Here is a 25,607-nt window from a genome sequence, read left to right on the forward strand (position 1 = left end):
CCGCTAATGCTCCTTTCTTTCCAAACTTCACAAAAGTCCTCCTTCATACTTAGCGGGACCGGCACTCCTGGAAGAAAAGACAGTGCGAAGAAAACGGCTTAGCCACAACCTAGGGGATTGTTTGAAGGTTGAATTTTCACTCTGCAGAGGAATGTACGGGATTGAACTTCGCCGGCCGCTGTGGCCTTGTGGTTCTAGGCGCTTCAGTATGGAACCGCGCTACTGCTAAGGTCGCAGGTTCGAATCCTGCCTGGGGCATGGATGTGCGTGATGTCTTTAGGTTAGTTAGGTTTAAGTAGTTCGACGTTCTAGGGGACTGATGACCTCAGATGTTAAGTCCCATAGTGCTTAGAGGCATTTGAACCATTTTTTTATTGAACTTCGGGGAAGATTAAAACTTTGCACCGGACCAGGACTCGAACTCGAAAGCTTAGCCTTTCGTGGGGCGTGGGTCGTGCATGAACAGCTCAGTCGGTAGATTATTTGCAAGCGAAAGACAAATCAAAGGAAGGTCTCCCTCAAGATGGGTAAAAAAAAAACCTATTGAATAATAAGATAATGAGAAGAATGTCTTCCTTGACATTGTGAACAGAATCCACAATACAAGAAATGTATTCGCAGTTGCGAATACGAACAACCATCAGCTGTATAAGGGAATGACGACAATGAATATTTTTGCCGATGAGCAAATGTATGCATTCCCGAAGGAACGTTACGTCATACTTCTATACAACACAGGCAGCCATTTCCAATTAAAATGTCCACCCCTGTATACGAACTGCATAATGTGTGCGAGTGCAAGTTGTTATGTATCACGAACGACAAAATATGGATGTTTGGATCTGGCCGTGAGTCGTGCACGGAGGACCAAAGCGGTTAAGGAGACTGCTCGCGTAAAGAAAGAAATACAGGTTCGATCTCGATCTGGCACAAATTTTCACACTCGTCATTCCCTTATATAGATGACTGTTGTTCGTATTCGCATCTACGGCTGCATTTCATGTACTTCATAACAACTGTTGTTGTGGCATGCATATCCGAAGGAACACCGCGTCGTTCTTTTTAACAAAACTGGCACTGCAATATCATACGAATCCACAACAGCCCATGTTTCCCCACTTTTGTTGATAATTATCAATGAGTAATTTATTCTTCAGCATTTTTTTTATTTTTCCTGCATAAAATACTTTCAACCAAATTCTTTTAAGAAAAGTGCCCGACGGCATTAGAGAAGGACTGATTTGGGAACACTGTGCTCTCTGTCCCAAATCCTTCGCATCCATCTTTTTACAGAAAAGAACATTTCTATGTTCACCCAAACCACGTTGCCAGAAGTGATTTCGAGTTATTTTTCGTTGCTACTAGAAATGGCGTAGTCGATATGCACAAGGGAGGGGGGGGGGGGGGGGGGGTAGCCGCCGAGATGGACCGCAGTAGTTACCAGCAATGCTAGAAAGACTGGAAACGATGCCCCTACCTACCAATGTACAACTGTTCAGTCAAATTACTCTGCATACTTTGTTGAGAAAATAGCACCAAACTGATGATGCTTTCATTTATTCCATGAGGTAAGCAGAGATTATTTCACTGAGACATCACCATTCGACAAATCCGGTTTAAAGCGGAGGTCCGTCACAAGAGTTTAGTTCGATGAAACCTATGTAAAAACACTTGTACCGTCGACTAAAGAGAAAAAAAGTTCCACAAATAGCGAAGTCAAAAGAGAATAGCTCAAGGAGAGGATTATATCCACGTTTTTAGCCACAGTCCAAATCATAGGTATAAACTGTCACTAATTTACTACAAAAACTGAGAGGTCGCTGATTTATTATACTTTCTGTAAATAAGTGTTCGCATTGAACTATCATACCCAGCCCTTCGTTCCTAGAGGCAGCAGCCATTTACTGGAAATGTTTTCGATTGATAGCGAAAGGCTGAAGTTAAATACATTGGGAATTAGTAAAGTTCGGTGGCAGGAGGAACAAGACTTCTGGTCAGGTGAATACAGGGTCATAAATACAAAATCAAATAACGGTAATGCAGGAGTAGGTTTAATAATGAATTAAAAATAGGAGCGCCGATAAGCTACTACGAACAGCATAGTGAACACATTATTGTAGCCAAGATAAGTACGAAGACGACGAACGAACGGACAAAATCGGTTTCGATATGGCAAACACAGAAAACAATGTTGGTACCACTGTGTGGTCGGCTGTTGATATTGGTCCAGTGTCCTTTGATGTTTGGTCGAAATACCGACAAGCAACGGAGTCGTACAAACAGCGGGGCCAACGTTGATTCCAAAGCTATTTCATAGATCCACACGTTGGCGCCGGCCGAAGTGGCCGTGCGGTTCTCGGCGCTGCAGTCTGGAACCGCAAGACCGCTACGGTCGCAGGTTCGAATCCTGCCTCGGGCATGGATGAGTGTGGATGTCCTTAGGTTGGTTAGGTTTGACTAGTTCTAAGTTCTAGGGGACTAATGACCTCAGAAGTTGAGTCCCAAAGTACTCAGAGCCATTTGAACCATTTTTTGAACACTGTTGGCGCCTATATTGGCTCGAATGTATGGACCTGGTCTTACTCGTATTTGTCCTGTTGTTACATGTTTATTTGTACAGCAATGGGAAATAATTGTTGCTGCAACAGATGTAAATCGAAATATGTAGGAGGAGGAACAATTATTTTTCACAGTTAAGTACCATAAAGTAACGAATTCAGAGGCAATGCATGATGACAAAATTTCTGTTATACGAATCCGAATGCTCACTTAATTCTTCTGTATGCATCTGACAACAGATATTAAGTGAGGAGTGTCTTCTTAAATATACGAGCGACTGTGGGAGTTCTTGACAGAAGAACTAAAAGTAATATATTCTAGGAAATGTCGCTGGACCACTCATGTTCTCAGGGCATACGTAACGCGAGCAGCACTCTTTGTGGTCGCAGAAGACGTTATTTGCTAAAGTTATTGTTAGCCAACTAAAACATTCCACCGAGATTTAGTCATTTCATTTAGCGTAGCAAATGACAGTTCGTCTTAAATGTGGATAAATGTAACTCAAGTCGTACAAGCAGGAGGAAATAGAAACGACGTATCAAACTACAGCAGAATGGAATACCTCTGTATTCTGTCAAATTGATGAAAGATATTTCGATAATCACATTCACATAAAGCCATATAAATTAGAATGAGCACATTGAATCATATGGTTGGTTAATGTAAGACAGATTTATTGATGTTTGGAAATTTGTATCTCTTGTACTAGAGACGTTGCTAATGAAGCTCTATTGTGGAATATTCTTCAGTATTTTCATGTTAGGGTTTATCGTCAAATATTCCTGCAACAAGACGTCTAGAGACGTGTTTCTATGACAGTAACTATTCAGTTTCGTTCATACTGAACTGTTAATGAGTTACCGATTTTTTTTAAATTAGGTTCTTAAGAAGAAAGGTGACGTTCTCCCAAAACTTTGTAGGAACTAGTATTTCAGATGTACGCTACTGTAAAACAATAGTACTGCCTCCCTGGTATACTCCTCTTGGAAACCATGAGAACAATACAATCAATATTCCAATCATTACGAAGAGAACGATTGTCACTTTCGCTTCACATGCATATGGAACAGGGAACAGATGAACTTATTTGTGCTATGTACTGTACCTTACATTGGATATACCGATATTCATCACTACTTTCTTTTCAGTTCTGTAATTTTTGTTTGTTTATTCACGTAAAAGACAAGGTAAATCATACGCTTGATGTATATGTATAGTTTACTGCAAAGATATGGGTCCGTTACTGACAAGAACTCGTTTTAAAACATTTCAGTTTCTAAAGAATAGGGACAATGCATTGGCTCATCGAAGGAGCTTGTGTCTGTACTTTCTGTTGTCCAGAGAGGCAGCTACGGAGCAAAAGTACAACTATGTATTCGTATACTAGGAGCGAGCCATTTTACACGTCTCGAAATTCAGTGTTAAAAATCATGCTCAAAAGGCTAATTCATAAACAGAATTATTCTGTAATATTCATTTAACTGTGAGTTGGGAATGAAGTGATTTTAACCTATTTCCGGACTAATCAGATTCGCCCATTCCATACCTGTATGTTCAGTATTATATGCTAGTTAATTCCATGTTCCATGGATGATCTGGAAGACTTTCTGGCGAAACAATGTGGAACGAGTCTTTTTACAGGATATCTAATGCAACTACTTTTTTTTTAAAAAAGCCCAGAGTTTTTTAAATTTACTTTTTACAGGCTTTGTCTATAGAAAAGGAGCTGCCCAGAAGAAATAGTTTAGGTTACATTTAAAACTTGTTTTGCCGTCCTAACTAATCAAAAATTTTTGTTGCTGCATATTGAACTCCTAAGCCTCTGACAGATTTAATAATAAGTAACGAAGGTAATTTTTTCCGTAATACTGGTTGCTTTCTAAGTGATAAAGTTACCCCAGAAAATTTTTCCATAATTCGTATTGAGTGGAATCACAAAATATTAGTTTGATTCATTTGTTTCCAAGACGAGTAGTTGTGCGAAGAGCAAAAGCGGCTGAAGTTAACACTTGAGCCAGAAATTTGTACCACTTTCCAGTTTATACTGACCAATGTTGATGTGCTACATCAATTGTTGGAATATTTACTGTGCACTACTGAATATACGGTTTTTCTCAAAATCATATCTTCAGTTTACTCCAAACGTGACACCTGTGCACTCTGCTAATTAAAATCTTTACCATCTTAACACGTGCAGTACAAATTTTTTGATGCACAAGTACTTTATAATTTTAAACATTTCAAACATTTATTATAGGCTTCGATTCCCATTATATAGTGTGAAATTTTATCCTTTAGTGGTGGTGTATGGTGCGAAACCAATGCCATTTTGAATTTAAAAAAAATCTTTGTCCACGTGTGAACTAATAGTTGTCGGATGGACTTGCAAGCGGAAAACCTATTATTAACATGAATAGATACAAGTATAAAACAAGCAGTTGTTTTTACTACTTATTTTGTAAATGACATTTCTTAACTGAGAAACATGGGCAGAATCTGTTAATATTTGTCTTCTGTGCAGTTACAGGTGATTAGTGGTCCGTCAGATATTTTGCGTTTTGTCACGTTTAATGTTTGAGATGTAGTTCACTTTTGTACAGCTGCCTCGCACGCTTTTCCCGTTGACTTATGTATAATATGGAGAATATGTGTAATATTCAGTGCAAGTTCGGCCCAAGCCACAACAGAGAAGCTAGCTCCTGGAACTATGCCGCATATCAAAATTTCTTTAGGGTGATCATAATGACAAGACTAGCCAAAACTCGTGTCCTACAAACTGCTACACCACTTTCTTTCACACGAATTATCACTAGCCTAATTAGAAAAATGTCTTGATATAACGATAACCACATTAGGCTCAAGGATTTCATTACAAAACAAAAATGTCAACAGTTCTCTGCAGAACTGTGATACTTTTACATCAACGTTTCAGATGAGCTGCCGATGTATCTTTCAGTATGGTGGTGAACTTCAGTGCTAGGCATTCTTAAATGTGCCTTAACGAAACGTGTATCCTTCGATAGTATACCACACACACACACACACTGGAAGTTTCGTTGAGAAATGCGTGAGTGATAATTGGAGGGCAGCGATTATTTCAGTTGAAACTGATCAGTTAGGAATGTTGGGTATGCACTCGTTTTGTGTAGCCACAATTACTGTTTCAGAATTACCTAACAAAATAGCGTTAAGCAGTTGCTTTTCTAGTTGAAGAACGTATCTGGTAATATACATTCTCTTGAAAAGGAAAAACAGTAATGATATTTAGCACTAATTTTTTAAATCTGAAAAATGTCTCGTAATCAGTAATGCACAGTATTGAATATACAGTATTGTTTACGAATACGTATTGAATATTAATATGTATGTGATATAGACGCTCCAATAAAGAACTCTTTCAACGACGTCTTCGTTTTCTTTCATGTTTTCAAAGGTCGGGCGACTATTTGCTCTTCCGTGTCTTGCACACCAATATCGCACATCTTGTATGCAGCTAGAAGACAAACCGCACTGTTTTTCTGCATCCAATTGTGGTTTTCATCTAAAGAGAATATATAGATTCATCATTTAAGATACGAACACATTTTTCGTGAAAAAAGTGCGTTCAAGTGCACACTAGTAAAAACTAAGATACGGCTTGAATTATAAAGAATGTACGTGTATTTAGAATTACCGAAGGTGAATACCGTACTCAAGCGACTGTAAGACAACTTGGTTATGCACGACACTTATTTTGAGCTTCTTGCGAATCATTTTCTTTACAACAAATTCTGCTTAATTAAAATTACAAATTGTCTTAGGATCCGCGAAAGTAAGATACTTTTTCTGTATGCGTCCCCTTTTTAACACAACCTAAGAGATTAACGTGATAATTTTCCATCATGTAGCATTATACTCTGGTATTCGACTATCAGTCAATCTAATGTATTTTCACCAAAGGCCATTAAAATTTTAAAACATAAAAACTTGCATGCTATGCGGGCGTTTCGTTGTCTTAGTGTACAGCAACACACAGCAAACTTTCACTGAGCGAGGTTCAGAAGTTTATCACGTTTGATATTAGCACGGCCTCACAAAGCAAATTTGTACAGCAACACAGCAAACTTTCACTGAGCGAGGTTCAGAAGTTTATCACGTTTGATATTAGCACGGCCTCACAAAGCAATTAACTTGGCACATCTTTCTGTGAATGTGAGATGAACCTAAGACACTAACAATCATTACATTCCTCTGATATCAGCAGCACCACCTAGGCTATTTAGAGATGCATTTAAAGAGACTGTTCACGTTGCCCCCACATTTGCGCAAACTGAACAGTCACTGTTGGTTTCAATACTGTTTGTGAAATGATGTCCCCTTCGTGCAGAAACCGTCATGTGTGATTTGTGGAATTATCTTGACTTAAACGTACTGAATTAACTTGAAAAAAGAGATTTATGAAATAATTAACACATGGAGCAGCTACATTTCAAGATTTTTATTTGCTTAGAATAGTGAGTTTCAGCATGTTATTGAAAATGGACAGTCTTTTGTAAATTAAGTAGGTTATGTGGTGTTAGTACAGTTCCTAGTATGTGCCGTGGTTACGTTCAGATGGTTTGTATGTAAGTGATGACAGCTTCCGTTGCAGAGCCCCAGTCATTTTCCCCTGCATTTGATTTCTTCAGTACTTGGGTTGTTGAGTTCACCTGAAACAAATGAGAAGAGCATTATACTTCATAAACTAGAAGATTTAAAACTTGATACATACAGCTTTTCATAACGCTTAGAAACCTGTAGAATTCTAAGGTGAGAGTAAACCAGATAGTATTTTAGATGCCAAATTATACACATTGTAAATGCCCTTTATTCAATGGCTCCAATTCTAGATCTCTTAGAGCTAAGGTGGATCTGTTAGAAGATATGTAACTGAGCTTGTGTAGAAAGGAATGAGTAATACGAAATTGAAAACACATATCTATCTAATGATCATAAAGAGACAGTTTTCTGTGTTCTCCTTATGCACTTGGAGGGCTTGTAGAGAGGAATGAGTAGGTATAATTCTGAATTCAGTGTCTGGAACAATTTCCGTGTTACCGAAGCAGATGTGTATTTTGCTTTCCTGCTTCTGTTGGTGAAAGACTCAGCGTAAACCTCAGATTTTGGTATCATCAATCCAAATTAAATAACAATACCTAGCGCTAAACGTGTTAGAACAGGAGGGGACAGGCGTCGCCGTTTATTATGGATTGTAATAGACAGCAACAATTCACTCGCCGATTCAGTGCTTGACAGCACCAACCATTAGACCACCATAGCATTCGAAGCTGTATCCTCGTTGTGGCACACGAAAGCTACCATCCACACACATACTTCTGGTCACCTCGTGTCACAGAGCACAGAGATTAGCATGAGCGCATGAACAACAATACTAGACGCTCGAAATATGGAATTAGTCGCCTGATGAGTCACGATGCACGCAGGTACGCATTGACTGCAGGATATGACTACGTCGGTAGCCTCGGTAGCGACAGAATACTTATCACCTCGAAAAACCACGCTTACGTAATTGGAATTATAAGTATACATACAGGGTGGTCAGAAACAGTCTGGAAGCACGTAGGCAATGAAGGGTACCCAGCGACTGGAGGAAAGTTCAGGTAATTCCCGTTTTTAAGAAGCGCACAATTATAGACCTATATCGTTGACGTCAGTCTGTTGAACATGTTTTATGCTCAACAATTATGACGTTTTTGAAGAATGAAAATCTCCTCTATAAAAAATTAATATGAATTCCGCTGAGATCTTGCGAAACTCAGCTCGCTCTGTTCCTACACGAGATCCACAGCGGGAGAGACAACTGCGATTAGGTTGATGCCGTGCTCCTTAATTTCAGGAAGGCATTTGAAACCGTCCCGCACTGCTATTTAATGAAAAAAATAGAGTGTATCGAGTATCGGAGCAGATTTGGGATTGGATTCAAGACTTCCTTGCAAATAGAACTCAACACGCACCTCTTAACGAGCAAAATCGAAGGATGTAAAGGTAATTTCCGGAGTACTCTAAGGAAGTGTCAGGACCGTTACTGTTTATAATACATATAGATGAAATAGTACAAAGCATCGGATGCTCTTTAAGGCTGTTCGCAGATTACGTGATTTTCTATAACAAAGTAGCAACGCCAGGAGATAGTAACGATCTGCAGAATGACCTCCAGGGAATTTATGAATGGTGTAAGCTCTGGCAGTTGACATTGTTGTTGTTGTTGTTGTGGTCTTCAGTCCTGAGACTGGTTTGATGCAGCTCTCCATGCTACTCTATCCTGTGCAAGCTTCTTCATCTCCCAGTATCTACTGCAACCTACATCTTCTGAATTTGCTTAGTGTATTCATCTCTTGGTCTCCCTCTACGATTTTTACCCTCCACGCTGCCCTCCAATACTAAATTGGTGATTCCTTGATGCCTCAAAACATGTCCTACCAACCGATTCCTTCTAGTCAAGTTGTGCCACAAACTTCTCTTCTCCCCAATCCTATTCAATACTTCCTCATTAGTTACGTGATCTACCCATCTAATCTTCAGCATTCTTCTGTAGCACCACATTTCAAAAGCTTCTATTCTCTTTTTGTCCAAACTATTTATCACCCATGTTTCACTTCCATACATGGCTACACTCCGTACAAATACTTTCAGAAACGACTTCCTGACATTTAAATCTATACTCGATGTTAACAAATTTCTCTCCAGAAACGCTTTCCTTGCTATTGCCAGTCTACATTTTATATCCTCTCTACTTCGACCATCATCAGTTATTTTGCTCCCCAAAGAGCAAAACTCATTTACTACTTTAAGTGTCTCATTTCCTAATCTAATTCCCTCAGCATCACTCGACTTAATTTGACTACTGTACAGCTACGCTATTGATGACAAACCGCTTGAAACGGTTATCTGTCGTAAAATATCTAGGACTAACTATCCAGAGCAACCTTAAGTGGAATGACCACGTAAAACAAATAGTGGGAAAAGCAGATGCCAGACTCAGATCCACAGGAAGAATATTAAGAAAATGTAACTCACCCACGAAGGTAGTGGCTTATAAGACGCTTGTTCAACCGATTATTGAGTATGCTCCATCTAGGATTCCTACCAGGTAGGACTGGTAGAAGCGACAGAGAAGATTGAACGAAGAGCGGCACGTTTCGCCATGGGATCGTTTAGTCGGCATGAAAGCGTTACAGATGCTCAACTCCATCGCCAGACGTTACAAGAGAGGAGTTGCACATCACGGATAAATTTACTGTTGAAATTTCGAGAGTACTTCAGGGGAAGAATCGGAGAACATATTACTTCTTCCCCCACATACATCACACGTAATGTCCACGAGGAAAAAGATCGAGGAATGTCATCCAGCACAGAGGCTTACCGACAATCGTTCTTCCCACGCGCTATTCGTGAGTGGAACACGGCTGGAGGGTTCAGTGGTACGAGAACTACCCTCCGTCACACACCATTAGGTGGTTTGTGGAGTATGACAGATGTAGATGGAAGGGTGTTGCAGGGTAGACTGTGCTGAGAAATAATTGTCAAGAAAAAAAAAATTCGACCCCGTTTCCGAGTTAATTACCGGTAGCACTGAAGTTTGCGAATCAGGTCGCCGCGCGGGAAAATTCAAGCAGCCTGCCAGAGGCACTGGCGCCAAATTTGTTCTTCGTAAAGGACCGACTTAAACACAGGCGAAAACGACTGAAAAACAGCACTCTCCAAATCTTCACACTTACACAGCCATAGACATGTGTTCACTACAGTAGTGCTAAATAAATGCTGATGATGAGCACACTATTTTATACTGTGTAAAAAATTGCCTACCCCTCAATTTAATGGACAGATGTTCTACTCGGGATTTACTTCTCTGAACTGTACATTCGTTATAGCATTGTACTAAATCTGGTAAACTATTATATTAAAACATTTTACAAAGAATGGTTCAAATGGCTCTGAGCACTATGGGACTTAACATCTAAGGTCATCAGTCCCCTAGAACTTAGAACTAGATAAACCTAACTAACCTAAAGACATTACACACATCCATGCCCGAAACAGGATTCGAACCTGCGACGTAGCGGTCTCACGTTTCCAGACTGAAGCGCCTAGAACCGCTCGGCCATTACGGCCGGCAAACATTTTACAAGTTTTATTGTTGCTAATATTATTAAAGTCTTACTTGTCTGATGCATATACTGGTGACAAAAGTTGTTAAAACCTAGTTGGCTGACGGATATTAAAAGTAAGGGTGACTGCAAGTTATGTAAGTGACGGGAGTTTTAAAATCTCAGGTGGTTGACGAACATTGAAAGCCAGGGTGTCGGCAAGTTATGTTTGTGTTTGTGTATACACTGATCGTCTTTGGACAGCCGAATTCATATGTATATACAGCGTGATCAGAAAATCTGGAAAGATAAGGGTGTTGCGGAGTAGGCTGTGCTGTGAAGTAACTGTTACGAAAAAAACCATACTCTGCGCCGTTTTCGAGTTAATTAGCATTGAAATTAGCCAAACACGCCTTTGCGTGTGGAAATTCAAGCGGCCCACCAGATACAATTAGTGTCAGTTATTCTCACAGTGAGCTGATAGCGCCAGAGACTGCTCGGGTTCGATCCTTACTACCGTCCCAAGTCCAATTTTTGCATCGCTCTCTCCGTTCGGTTTTCGGAAATCAAACGAAGAACACGTTTGGTAACGCCGTCTCTGGCCGGAGTAATGAAGAGCTTTGGAACGGAGTATGACGCGGCCTAACGACTCAGAAGATTTTATCTTTTTTGAATGATATTTTAGCTGAAGCGGGATCCATAGCTAAGATTAACGACTTCTCGGCGGTGTCATTTTCAGGGAAAATGTTCAACCCCTTAAACGCACATGTTTTGGGTTACAGCAGCACGGGCAGTGCGTGATTCACGGTCCTGAGAGCTGAAGTCATGATACTCGGTTGGATAAAAACAGTAGCACAGAGCAAAGCCATTTACTAGTGTGGCAGTCTCGATAGAGCACAAATGCTAAATGATTTGCTGCTGCTTGGTATACCATTGAAGTATGTCTCACTTATTCAAGCAACATTGGCTGATTCCAAGGCTACAGTGCGAGTGAACGGAGAACTGAGCAACTGGTTTAGCATTAGTAAGGACTCAGAGAATGCTTTTCAATCTGAATCTTGAAGCAGCAATGCAAAAGCTTCAGATATCTGGTTACATATGCACAAAGTCGACTCAGATATGTGCATATGCTGATGTAGCAATTAGTAGAAAAGAAGGTTATCATTAGAAAGGTCAATATGTGAGCTGAAAGAAGCCAGAGGACCTAGAGGCCTTTCTATAAGTGAAACAAACTCAGTAAATGAATTTCCCCAGGAAGGAAAATGATAACTTGCGATAGACTATCAGCAGACGGTTTCAATTTTGAACATGTGAAGCACTTTGATTATTTGGGCTCTAATATCAACAGCACTAATTCCATGTCAACTGAAATAAAACTGCGCATCCTAAGTGAGATGCTTCCACACGTTTAAGACATTGTTGGCCTCTAGGTTATTAAATAGGCATCTGAAGCTGCAACTGTCTATATAAGGTAATGATCAGGCCACTTGTAACCTACGGATGAGAAACAGACGCTAACGAGTGTTGATGAGCAACACCTCACCTCAGGATATTTGAAAGTAGAGTGCTGCGTAAGATCTATGGGGCAGTTCAGCATAATAATGGTTTCTAGAGATCTAGAATACTGAGCTGGACCACCTCATACAAGGAGCTGACTAGTCTGGCTTCGGCATGTCCTTAGAATGGATATTAGAAGAACTAAAAATATTTTTGAAAAGAAGCCAACCGGAAGAAGACAGAGGAAGACCACGAAAACGGTGGATAGATGACGTGGAAGAAGATATAAAATCCTTCAGAGTCCGAGGTTGGCGGAGAACCACGCAGGAGAGGGCAGAATGGAGGAAACTTGAGGCTAAACCCAGAAGGGGTGAGTGCACTGTCTGCAGCGACTCCTTGCGAACCGTGTGTGGCGCCGCACCGTGGCAAACTGACTATACCAGCGGGAAGTCTTACTACTTGTAAAGCAAACAGTGTCGCGACAGCGAAGTCTACCATGCTTTGCTTCTTTTACAGAATGAAGACAGTACAGGTTTATTTGAACGTGTATTAATTTGGTATACTGGCATGGCTATCATATGAGCTACTGTTTGTTGCTTGACAACCGAAATCGGTAATACAGCGGAATCATGACTGTCGGTTGAATAAAAATTTCTTCCGACTTAACAGATCCTAACGCGAGTGATATGTCAAAATTAAGTGACCCATAATTAAATAGCTCGGACAGACGATGAGTGTCTCTCGATGAAGAACATTATGGCGTGTTTTGCTGCGGTGTGAATGAGGATGCTATTCGCGTACTGAATGAATAAAAATAGCAAAAATGTGTACAGTAATAAAATAGAACTCTCGTTGTTTGCTTCAAATCTTCGTTGTGTGAATATCAGAACGCCATTATCAAATTGTAAATGTTGGAAGGTCTTTTATCGGGTAAATTTCTTTTTAGTTATTTCATGTGTAATAATTAGAGGCACAATTAATGGAAATTAATATTTGTTTAATTATTAACTTAATTAACATTACTAGCAGCAAGTTGTTTGCTATTACTAAGCTGTTACGAAAAAACCACAATGTTTTCCATAAGAAACATGTTACGCGATTTTTCATAAACAAAATCTTGTACTGTTAGTAGTTTTACATTATTATTATTACTAGCTTGGCGTCCGCTGCTTCGCTCGCATAGACTGTATGGCCTGCACATTTTTTTTTTTTTAATTTTTCTTTAACCGAACTCTTCTGCGGTTCACAAATTGCAACACCTTTTAAAATTCACGCTCATTAAGCCCTCAACTGGTCTTTTCCGAATTCACTTTTGATCAAAAAGTGATTCTGGTAGCTGGAGCCCCAAGGTTTTGATGCGATTCTGGTAGCTGGAATCCGATATTTTGTTAATCATGCCTTTTGCGATCTTGTGGAGATATTTCCATACAAATATTTCTTTGTATCTAACTGAGAAGTAAAATAACAGTTTTCATAGGCTTAGCTTTAAAATTTTTTAATATAAAGAAATAGTTTCTTCATGATTTTCGTCCCTTATTTCACCCGCTTAGGGTTTTTTTAGCATTGAAGTCAAATACCAATTTCCATAAATGTAGTTTTAAATATTCTAACCTACTGTCTTATTTTTTTAGTAGTCAGTTTCCAAAAATGCCGGAACACGTATGTTCTTATTTGTGTCTGAGTTTTTGTTGTTCTAGCTCCAAAATTCCCTTGATAGCGAAATATTTCCAAAAAAAATTCCATCTCATAATTCAACCCCTTAGGGGTAAAATTTCGGAGATTTCCTTCTTAAACGATGCCTACTGTGTAAGATACAAGTGAAAAGTTTCTATCCTTAGCGATTGAGGCTGGGGGATGAATCAGTGAATCAGTCTGGCGCTATTTCACCCCTTAGAGGTTGACTTTCCAAAAAAAATGAACAAGTATTTTTCAACAAAGAAGCCAAATACAGATTTTCATAGACGTAGCTTCAAAATGAAATATTTCCGTAAAAACTTTCGTCTCTATTTCACCCCCACTTACTACTGCAGTTCTACGGCGAGCGTAGTTTACAGACAACAATAAAATGGATATCACCCGGCCATACGAAATATACTCCTCCACCCTTGGTGACACTAGCAACACCTCGGCAACTACTCTTAACAGCCTGCTGCATAAGCAATATCGTCGGGCCATACCACAAAATATCGTGATTTGCAGCCACATTGCAGTAATGTTGACGTAACACTATTTCGGTCACACATTTCTGTAAAATTTGGTCCGTGTAAACGCAAACGCCTGCTATGAACATGCGTGGATTCCTGCTCATCCCTCCTTTTATCACACCCTACAGATTCCCGATCGCATTCCCTTGCTCGACCATGAAATCCGTCCTTACGTATACCATCTTACCAGATGTAAAAGCACAAATCCCACCTCCGCCGGTCAGGACTCCCTTCTTTTCAACTCCTCTCCACTCAGATCCTAAACTTTGGTCCGAAAAGGCATCCCTCTTTACTCTCCCGCATTACTCCTCCATCCATCCGCCCGCACAGACCTATCCATCCGCCCTCACAGACACCCTTTTTAGCACCACTCCAACTGCTACATCCCCACTTCCTGGCAGTCCAGGCCCACTCATTACTTCACACCGACTTTTAACTTTTTTAGCCCTCGTGAAAAATTCTGTTGCCTCTTCATCTGTGTCAACAGATGGGGCGAGGGGAATGAAATGATAAAAGAAAAAAACGCAAACCCATCTTAACCAACAAAATTAAGGTACTTTGTTGTGATCCGACGGCAAGCAACCAAATAGTGCCAGTGCAAATCTAACATTTTTTGATAGTGACCTGACGTGCCTCCCTTGCTGTATTACGTTTTTTATTTAGTTCTAAGCAGCAGTTTCAACTAACTGCTAGAGCAACTTGTGGCCCATATGACATGGTTTACATGATAGCAAGCACTGAAGTGCCTAGAGATGTCCGCTCTACCACTGAATTTCTGTATTACCAGAACTGTGTGCAATAATCGATGGGTGACGAAGGCAGTTTTCGCATTCAACATACTTTTCCAGAAATTTTCAGTTTTTATGAAGAAATCAGTAGCAGTTACAGCACTATCATGATTACATATTAGTCGGTGTATAGATAAATTATTAGAATACTGATCTGGAGGTTAGGACAACCGCTGATAAGAAATTCCAGCTATTTCTGGTAGTTCGTAAATGAGCAAGTTACGGCAACTATGGTTTAACCTATGCCGTAAACCGACTAAGAGGAACAGGAAGGAAAAAATTAACCGAAGAGGTACAATCCGCGTCGGAGTTACTACTACCTATCTACTACAAACATCAATTCCTTGTCTTTCGTAACTCGTAAAACTTTCTTCGGATGGTTTTTTTCAGCTAGGATTTCCTCAAAGGAAGGAAGTAGTTGTGGTCATCAGTCCAGAAACTGCTTTGATACATCTATCCATTCCAAATTTTTCTTTTGTTTCTTTTTTCTGCTTGCTCAATATACAGATTACATAACATCGGGCATAGGCTACAACCCTGTCTCACTCCCTTCCCAACCACTGCTTCCGTTTCATGCCCCTCGACTCTTATAACTGTCATCTAGTTTCTGTAAAAATTGTAAATAGCCTTTCGTTCCCTGAATTTGACCCCTACCACCTTCAGAATTCAAAGAGAATATTCCAGTGAACATTGTCAAAAGCTTTCTCTAAGTCTAGAGTCAGTATTGCCTCACGTGCTCCAACATTTCTACGAAATCCAAATTAATCTTCCTCAACGTCGGCTCCTACCAGCTTTGCTATTCGTCTGTAAAGGAAGGAAGATTGGGTTTAAAGACGGACCACAACCTCGGATTGTCAAGGAAGTGGAATACAATCGGCCGTGCCCTTTCAAAGGAACCATCCCGGCATTTTGTCAGGAGCGACTTAGGGAAATGGTTCAAATGGCTCTGAGCACTAAGGGACTTAACTTCTGAGGTCATCAGTCCCCTAGAACTTACAACTACTTTAACCTAACTAACCTAAGGACATCACACACATCCATGCCCGAGGCAGGATTCGAACCTGCGACGGATGCGGTCGCGCGACTCCAGACTGAAGCGCCTAGAACCGCTCGGCCACATCGGCCGCCTTAGGGAAATCACGGAAAACCTAATCCGGATGTCCGCAGCTCGTGGTCGTGCGGTAGCGTTCTCGCTTCCCACGCCCGGGTTCCCGGGTTCGATTCCCGGCGGGGTCAGGGATTTTCTCTGCCTCGTGATGACTGGGTGTTGTGTGATGTCCTTAGGTTAGTTAGGTTTAAGTAGTTCTAAGTTCTAGGGGACTGATGACCATAGATGTTAAGTCCCATAGTGCTCAGAGCCATATGAACCATTTGAACCTAATCCGGATGGCCGGACGCGGGTGTGAACCGTCGTCCCACCGAATGCGAGTCCAGTCACTGCGTCACCTCGCTAGGTAGATTTCCAATTTACCTTATAGAAACTGTGTGTACTATTAACGAAAATTATACTTTTATTTTTTTCACCTTTTCAGGGAATATTGGCAATTACAGTTCAGATTTTTGTAACAAGTTCTATAGTGGCATTGATGTGTTTCTATAAATTTTTCAGGAAATAAAGGAAATGTTAGAGATGGAGGAAGAGTATTACTATTGAACGGAAATTAATTCATGCATATACTGCTTCACACTTCAAAATGACACTGTCGACTTTTGTCCGCTTATTATTATTTCTACTATAATAAATCTCCACTTCTCAATCATCGTCAAGTGACAATGGTAATTACAAGAAAACAGTACAATGGTAGCAATGTTATCATTTAAAAACTATTCTAAGTGTTCAGCATAACTAATGGTCACTGGTCAACAATTCCGAAATGCAGTGTTGCTCTCACGGACCATTGATTGTGTTCTAATAGGACGGTGGTGGAGAGACGGTCGACTGGAACCTAGACGAGTATACCTGCCCTCACGTTCCCAACAGTCCATCTTCGGGCCACTGACATCTGAACGTCATACAAATCTGGATACATGATTCGAAAACCTGGTCGAATGGCGAACCAAAATGATGGCGCTTTCAAACCCCTGTTAGGTGCTAATAATGCTGTCTTACACGAGTACACAAACACCACCGTGTCCCTCAGGAAGCGTTTCGGAGACGACGTGAGTGAGTGGATGGCTTGGCTCCTGATTTTTATTTGGTGGTTAGCCATCTACAAATAGGTCTTTTATTCAGATTTTTATTTAGCTGCTTCCGGATCCATTAAGTAGCAACTGCAATCAGGGTCAGTGTTTTTCATCTGCAGTTATATCAATGTTTTTAAGAGTCATAATGACTTTTCCAAACAACTGGGTTACTTTAATACATAGAAATGTAACAGATCAACTGATTTTTTATTGGCGAATCACATTTGTGTCGACATCCTTCAACATTCTGAAGAAAACTGTCAATTGATGCTCCTAGGGAATAGTAGCAAACATTTTGCTTGTGAGAACAGACGTCATTCGCAGCTGCTAGATTACTGTTGTGTTCAATCCGAAGACTATTTTGATGCAGCTTTCCACACTAATCTATCCTACGTAAGCCTCTTCATCTGTAGAGTGCTATCGTCACCTACATCCATTTGAACCTGCTTACTCTAGTCATACTTTGCACTCCCTCTACGGAATCCCCCTCTCACTACCATTAACAAATTGAAGAGTTCTTGATAATGTCTTAACAGGCACGTTCAACCACGAGATATGTACGCAATTATTTGCATCATGGGTGATGATCGTGTCGGATTTTAGGGGCAGGTTCATCAGCGCACTTACTGGATATCAACTACGAAGTATGTTGAGTGGATTCCCAGTCGGGTGGCATCGCTAAAAAACCAGTGTTATGCTCATCTTTTGGAAAAATTAACTGTTCCGATAATCGGAGCGCAGACATGTCCATCTGATGAATTAGTAGTTATTCACTCTTAAACTGACAAGAGTAGCTGTTTCGGCATGTGACTTCAGACCACTATTTCCGGACGGCACCAACATTTGCTTTCAGTACAGTTTGCGACTACACTGACGCTACTATAGCCATATTGTTCCATTTCTAATGTCGTCCTACGAGATCATGTACAGAGGACACTGTTTCAAACTAATGATATGTAGACTCGCTGAGAACAGTGACTTCTCCTAGCTAACATTTATTAGGTTGGCTACGCCGAGAAGGCTGTCGATGTCGACCCAAACCACTCATCTCAATCCAAACGGCTATTCCCGTCAGTTACCGCGCCAAAAACAATACTAAGTAACGTACTGACATCTGATGACTTGCTAAGAAGCAAAGACCGGCATATGACTCGAGACAGTGAAATACAATTAAATACAATTAAATACAATAAAAGAATTTCGTTACAAGTTGGTCACTGTGTTCCCCTTCAACACTATACTAAATTCAGTTGCTCGTGAATGTTTGTAGGATAGGCTCTAGTATTACATCGCCAACTTTTGCGCCGCTCGGCGAACTTAAGATAGAGGTTTCTATCTTAATACCTCGCTTGGACTCAAGTCATTGACTTTTCGTTATATCAGCTGTAGATCAGTGGTTCCCAACCAGGGGTAACTACTCCCCTGAGATGTAAAATATAATTTTCTGAGCGGTAAAAACACAAGGGGTTCGTGTTTCGGTGACAAAACTAAATTATTTTTTAGATGATTAGTTGAAGGTTTACAGCTTGTGAAACGAATGTACGAGGGTTGGAACTTTAATGGTGGCAACTATTTATTTATAGCTTGTAAAAATAGATACGTGTTTCAAAGTTTTACTGACCTTCAGAGTAGTCACCAGCATTGTGCATAACCCGTTGCCAGCGATGTGTAAGTCGTAGGATACTCTTAGCACCAGTTGTGATGTCAGTTCGAGTGGCGCGGTCTATTGCCCGACGAATTTGTAGCAGTTCTGAGGCGAATGCCGTGAAGTGTTTCCTTCAGTTTATAAATCGAGTTGGACTCACGAGGGCTTAAGTCAGGGGAGTCCAGTAGGTGGTGTAATACTTAGCAGCCCCACCAGTCAAACCAATCAGTAACAGCTTGCACTGTACGTGCTTGAGCATTGTCCTGCAAAATGGTCAGGTCCTCCAGAAAGTGTCATCACTTCTGTCTCTATGCTGTTCATTTTTGGAACACAACCTAAGACCAGTTTAGAAACAATGATGACACTTTCTGCAGGACCTGACCATTTTGCAGGGCAATGCTCAAACACGTACAGCGCAAGCTGTTAACTGATGGTGCTGCTAAGTGCTATACAACCTACTGCACTCCCCTGACTTAAGCTCTCGTGAATTCAACTAGATTTCTAAACTGATGGGAAAACTTCACGGCATTCGCCTCAGAACTGCTACAAATTCGTCGGGCAATAGACCGCGCCGCTCGAACTGTCAACACAAATGGCACTGCTAAGAGTACCCTACGACTTACCCATCGCTGGCAACGGATTAGACACAATGCTGGTGACTACTTCGAAGGTCAGTAAAACTTTGAAACACGTATCTATTTTGTACGAGCTGTAAATAAATAGTTGTCACTATTAAAGCTCCTACCCTGGTATGAACATCTCACGTAGTTCCACCCACTACACACGTACTATGTACTTCGTACAATGCCCGGCAATAGACCAAAAGTTGCTTCATTATTCGCTTTGCAACAGATAAACGAACTAATTAACACACAATACAATACTAATAATGTAATGACTACTACGCATTATTATTATTATTATTATTAGTGGCAGCGTTCAGGCATAAAGCATTCGATGCTCGAATTCTTCCAATTTCTGCCAGTTCAGAAGCAACAGGCCCAGCAACCAATCGATTTACAAACAGTAGGCCTACAGTAGGCCTAGGATGTACCCGTGGTCTAGGGGTAGCGTCTTTGATTCATAATCAAAACGTCATCGGTCCCGGGTTCGATCCCCGCCACCGCCTAAATTTTGATAAATAATCAGCATTGGCGGCCGAAGACTTCCGCCGTAAGAAGTCAGCCTCATTCTGCCAACGGCCTTGTCAAAGAGGGCGGAGGAGCGGATAGAGGTTCAGGGCACTCTTGTCCTAGGGGTGGGAAATTACCCCTAAAGGCGGAAGAATCAGCAATGATCAACGACATGAGGATGCAGAAGGCAATGGAAACCACTGCATTAAAGACACGTAACGTGTATCCACAGGACATGTGGCCTGTGAAGAAGTGTCATGATGATCTCTCCATTGGCAAAAGATTCCGGAATAGTCCCCCATTCGGATCTCCGGGAGGGGACTGCCAAGGGGGAGGTTACCATGAGAAAAAGATTGAATAATCAACGAAAGGATATCGTTCTACGAGTCGGGGCGTGGAATGTCAGAAGCTTGAACGTGGTAGGGAAACTAGAAAATCTGAAAAGGCTCAATCTAGATATAATAGGGGTCAGTGAAGTGAAGTGGAAGGAAGACAAGGATTTCTGGTCAGATGAGTATCGGGTAACAACAGCAGCAGAAAATGGTATAACAGGTGTAGGATTCGTTATGAATAGGAAGGTAGGGCAGAGGGTGTGTTACTGTGAACAGTTCAGTGACCGTGTTGTTCTAATCAGAATCGACAGCAGACCAACACCGACAACGATAGTTCAGGTATACATGCCGACGTCGCAAGCTGAAGATGAACAGATAGAGAAAGTGTATGAGGATATTGAAAGAGTAATGCAGTATGTAAAGGGGGACGAAAATCTAATAGTCATGGGCGACTGGAATGCAGTTGTAGGGGAAGGAGTAGAAGAAAAGGTTACAGGAGAATATGGGCTTGGGACAAGGAATGAAAGAGGAGAAAGACTAATTGAGTTCTGTAACAAGTTTCAGCTAGTAATAGCGAATACCCTGTTCAAGAATCACAAGAGGAGGAGGCCGGGAGATACGGGAAGATTTCAATTAGATTACATCATGGTCAGACAGAGATTCCGAAATCAGATACTGGATTGTAAGGCGTACCCAGGAGCAGATATAGACTCAGATCACAACATAGTAGTGATGAAGAGTAGGCTGAAGTTCAAGACATTAGTCAGGAAGAATCAATACGCAAAGAAGTGGGATACGGAAGTACTAAGGAATGAAGAGATACGTTTGAAGTTCTCTAACGCTATAGATACAGCAATAAGGAATAGTGCAGTAGGAAGTACAGTTGAAGAGGAATGGACATCTCTAAAAAGGGCCATCACAGAAGTTGGGAAGGAAAACATAGGTACAAAGAAGGTAGCTGCGAAGAAACCATGGGTAACAGAAGAAATACTTCAGTTGATTGATGAAAGGGGGAAGTACAAACATGTTCCGGGAAAATCAGGAAAACAGAAATACAAGTCGCTGAGGAATGAAATAAATAGGAAGTGCAGGGAAGCTAAGACGAAATGGCTGCAGGAAAAATGTGAAGACATCGAAAAAGATATGATTGTCGGAAGGACAGACTCAGCATACAGGAAAGTCAAAACAACCTTTGGTGACATAAAAGCAACGGTGGTAACATTATGAGTGCAACGGGAATTCCGCTGTTAAATGCAGAGGAGAGAGCAGATAGGTGGAAAGAATACATTGAAAGCCTCTATGAGGGTGAAGATTTGTCTGATGTGATAGAAGAAGAAACAGGAGTCGATTTAGAAGAGATAGGGGATCCAGTATTAGAATCGGAATTTAGAAGAGCTTTGGAGGACTTACGGTCAAATAATGCAGAAGGGATAGATAACATTCCATCAGAATTTCTAAAATCATTAGGGGAAGTGGCAACAAAACGACTATTCACGTTGGTGTGTAGAATATATGAGTCTGGCGACATACCATCTGACTTTCGGAAAAGCATCATCCACACAATTCCGAAGACGGCAAGAGCTGACAAGTGCGAGAATTATCGCACAATCAGCTTAACAGCTCATGCATCGAAGCTGCTTACAAGAATAATATACAGAAGAATGGAAAAGAAAATTGAGAATGCGCTAGGTGACGATCAGTTTGGCTTTAGGAAAAGTAAAGGGACGAGAGAAGCAATTCTGACGTTACGGCTAATAATGGAAGCAAGGCTAAAGAAAAATCAAGACACTTTCATAGGATTTGTCGACCTGGAAAAAGCGTTCGACAATATAAAATGGTGCAAGCTGTTCGAGATTCTGAAAAAAGTAGGGGTAAGCTATAGGGAGAGACGGGTCATATACAATATGTACAACACAACAACCAAGAGGGAATAATAAGAGTGGACGATCAAGAACGAAGTGCTCGTATTAAGAAGGGTGTAAGACAAGGCTGTAGCCTTTCGCCCCTACTCTTCAATCTGTACATCGAGGAAGCAATGATGGAAATAAAAGAAAGGTTCAGGAGTGGAATTAAAATACAAGGTGAAAGGATATCAATGATACGATTCGCTGATGACATTGCTATCCTGAGTGAAAGTGAAGAAGAATTAAATGATCTGCTGAACGGAATGAACAGTCTAATGAGTACAGAGTATGGTTTGAGAGTAAATCGGAGAAAGACGAAGGTAATGAAAAGTAGTAGAAATGAGAACAGCGAGAAACTTATCAGGATTGATGGTCACGAAGTCAATGAAGTTAAGGAATTCTGCTACCTAGGTAGTAAAATAACCAATGACGGACGGAGCAAGGACATCAAAAGCAGACTCGCTATGGCAAAAAAGGCATTTCTGGCCAAGAGAAGTCTACTAATATCAAATATCGGCCTTAATTTGAGGAAGAAATTTCTGAGGATGTACGTCTGGGGTACAGCATTGTATGGTAGTGAAACATGGATTGTGGGAAAACCGGAACAGAAGAGAATCGAAGCATTTGAGATGTGGTGCTATAGACGAATGTTGAAAATTAGGTGGACTGATAAGGTAAGGAATGAGGATGTTCTACGCAGAATCGGAGAGGAAAGGAATATGTGGAAAACACTGATAAGGAGAAGGGACAGGATGATAGGACATCTGCTAAGACATGAGGGAATGACTTCCATGGTACTAGAGGGAGCTGTAGAGGGCAAAAACCTTAGAGGAAGACAGAGATTGGAATACGTCAAGCAAATAATTGAGGACGTAGGTTGCAAGTGCTACTCTGCGATGAAGAGGTTAGCATAGGAAAGGAATTCGTGGCGGGCCGCATCAAACCAGTCAGTAATTGATGGAAAAAAAAAAAGAGGCCTACATATTGTAGACAGTACTGGGGTGCAGGGATGAGTGAAGCAAGTGTCGCTAGAGAGTGGTACAGAGAGGATCGCCGCGTATTGTGCTCCAAGCATATCGTAACCCCTCCACATCTATATCTGCCATCCGAGAAATAATGGACGCTTTGGAATGTTAACTCATTCCGCACCACTGGTCGGGGACTAGCAGCAGCTGGACTAGAAAATTACTTTTCCATACGTAGGCGGTTAATACAATACAAACGATCATTTGGAGTGGTGCCGTGACTGGGAAGCACTGACTGCTGACAAATGCCTTCGCACTGTCTTAAGAGATAATCACGTTCTGCACTGCCCCAGATGACGATTTTCGTGAAATATGGTGGTGACCTGTGGAGAGGTCGCAGTCGTATTATGTTTTAGAAAGGCAAAGCGGTGTTTCTCCTGGAGCTATGGTGTGGGGACACTTCGGATATGACTACATGTCACAGCTGGAAGTGACTGAGCGAACTCATGGGAAACCTACTTCCCCGAGTGTTCTCTCATATGACAGTATCCTAGTGCCATTTTTCAGCCGGCCGCGGTGGTCTCGCGGTTCTAGGCGCGCAGTCCGGAACCGTGCGACTGCTACGGTCGCAGGTTCGAATCCTGCCTCGGGCATGGATGTGTGTGATGTCCTTAGGTTAGTTAGGTTTAAGTAGTTCTAAGTTCTAGGGGACTGATGACCACAGCAGTTGAGTCCCATAGTGCTCAGAGCCAGAGCCATTTTTCAACACATGGGAGGTGTGTTTATGAATCGTTCGCGTGATGTTGAGGTATTATCATGGCCAGCAAGACCCATACGTCCATCCCCAACTGACAGGTGTGAGACCAGCTTGGACGTCTGCTCCGTTCCATTGCCGGTATCTAGTACACCGAGGACCAGTTACAATAGTTGTGACGCAGCTTGCCTCTGGAGTGGATACAACAGTTTTGTGACACTTCCCAACCAAATCAGTGCATGCATCCAGGTCAGAGCGGGTGTAACATCATACTGGTAAGTGGGCTCATATTGCCAAGTTCTTTGTAAATTTTGTAAACACAGATAACATTACAAACCCTCTCAACCTGTAAGTTTCATTTCTTTTGCTACTCCCCATCTGGATGCTTGCCTTTTTTAGTCAGGCAGTACGTGTGGTACCGAGTGTTGTTCCACGAGCTACATATTGGTGAATCATCCCGCCGCAGGAGGAAACTATCAGTGTATAGAGTATAATATGATATATAAACTCACACAGATCAGCAGCAGGGGCCGCAGCATGGTCCACAGCAGGGGCCGCAGCAAGGTGCGCAGCACGGCACACAGCACGGCATGCAGCACACGACTGGGCAGCAAGGCACGCAGCAGGGCGCGCAGCAAGGTCCACAGCAGGGGCCACAGCAAGAGCCGCACGGTCCGCAACTGCAAACACAACGGGAAATGTAGCACCCGGAGCAACATTTCATGCACAGACATACCAACTTTCAAAAGTGAAAAATCAGGAGAATTTTAGCGCTGTACTATTGTGAATTGCAACACATCCCTGACAAAGTTGCAATAATTCAGCACCTGTACCTGGCACACCCATATTGTTTCGCAATTTCAGAATAGGGAAACATTTTGCGAAGCAAAGGCCCAGCGTGGTCGGCACAGTTTATAGTCAAGTTATGCTCTACAATAAATGAGGTAAATAAAGCCTCGTCATTCGCCACAGAATCTACATTTTGGGGTTTACACGAGAAGTTTCTGGTTCCGTTCTACACAATGGACACTCCTTGGTTTTTTAGTTTGCACATGTTTCAGAATGCCGCATTTCCCACCATGAGCCACTGAAAAGTCACATCTACATACACTACAAAATGCTAAGTTTGTCCCTTCCTCGATTCACTTAAACATGGAAACTCTTCCTTATATACGTTTCTGAACACTGCATCGTCTTTCACCATCCTGCACAAAAAATAATCAACACCTCCATGATATGCAGTACACAAATCACGCAGCAGAACCGAGAACACAATGATCCTACGTTCAAATCAATGGTCATGTAGCCATGATGCCAACCCTGGTGCACAGTTTCCCCCTGTATCGCACTTCAAATTCCCCTAAATAATTTGTCACACTGTCGTGTAAGTGAGCGGGGGTGGGGCGGTTAAAGGGAGTCAACAATGAAATTGTTGAGTGGAGGGGCGGGGAGGGGAGGGTAGTAATCCTAAATATTTTTCCCCCCTGAAACATTTATCCCTCTAACTTCCCCCAGG

The 25,607-nt window shown here is 41.5% G+C and overlaps 1 protein-coding gene across 1 annotated transcript; it reads right to left on the reverse strand.

Annotated features, from left to right (window-relative positions):
- Nucleotides 1-7,098: 7,098 nt before the first annotated feature.
- LOC126260847 (cuticle protein 16.5-like) lies at nt 7,099-25,345 on the reverse strand. The gene is made up of 3 exons (XM_049958251.1): nt 24,925-25,345; nt 24,604-24,771; nt 7,099-7,247 (listed from the first exon to the last, which is right to left on the reverse strand). The coding sequence occupies exons 1-3, from the start codon at nt 24,935-24,937 to the stop codon at nt 7,198-7,200; spliced, it is 231 nt and encodes a 76-aa protein (XP_049814208.1). The 5' UTR covers nt 24,938-25,345; the 3' UTR covers nt 7,099-7,197.
- Between the last annotated feature and the right edge of the window lie 262 nt (nt 25,346-25,607).

Source organism: Schistocerca nitens, chromosome 5 (genome assembly GCF_023898315.1).
Source record: "Schistocerca nitens isolate TAMUIC-IGC-003100 chromosome 5, iqSchNite1.1, whole genome shotgun sequence".
NCBI lineage: Eukaryota > Metazoa > Arthropoda > Insecta > Orthoptera > Acrididae > Schistocerca > Schistocerca nitens.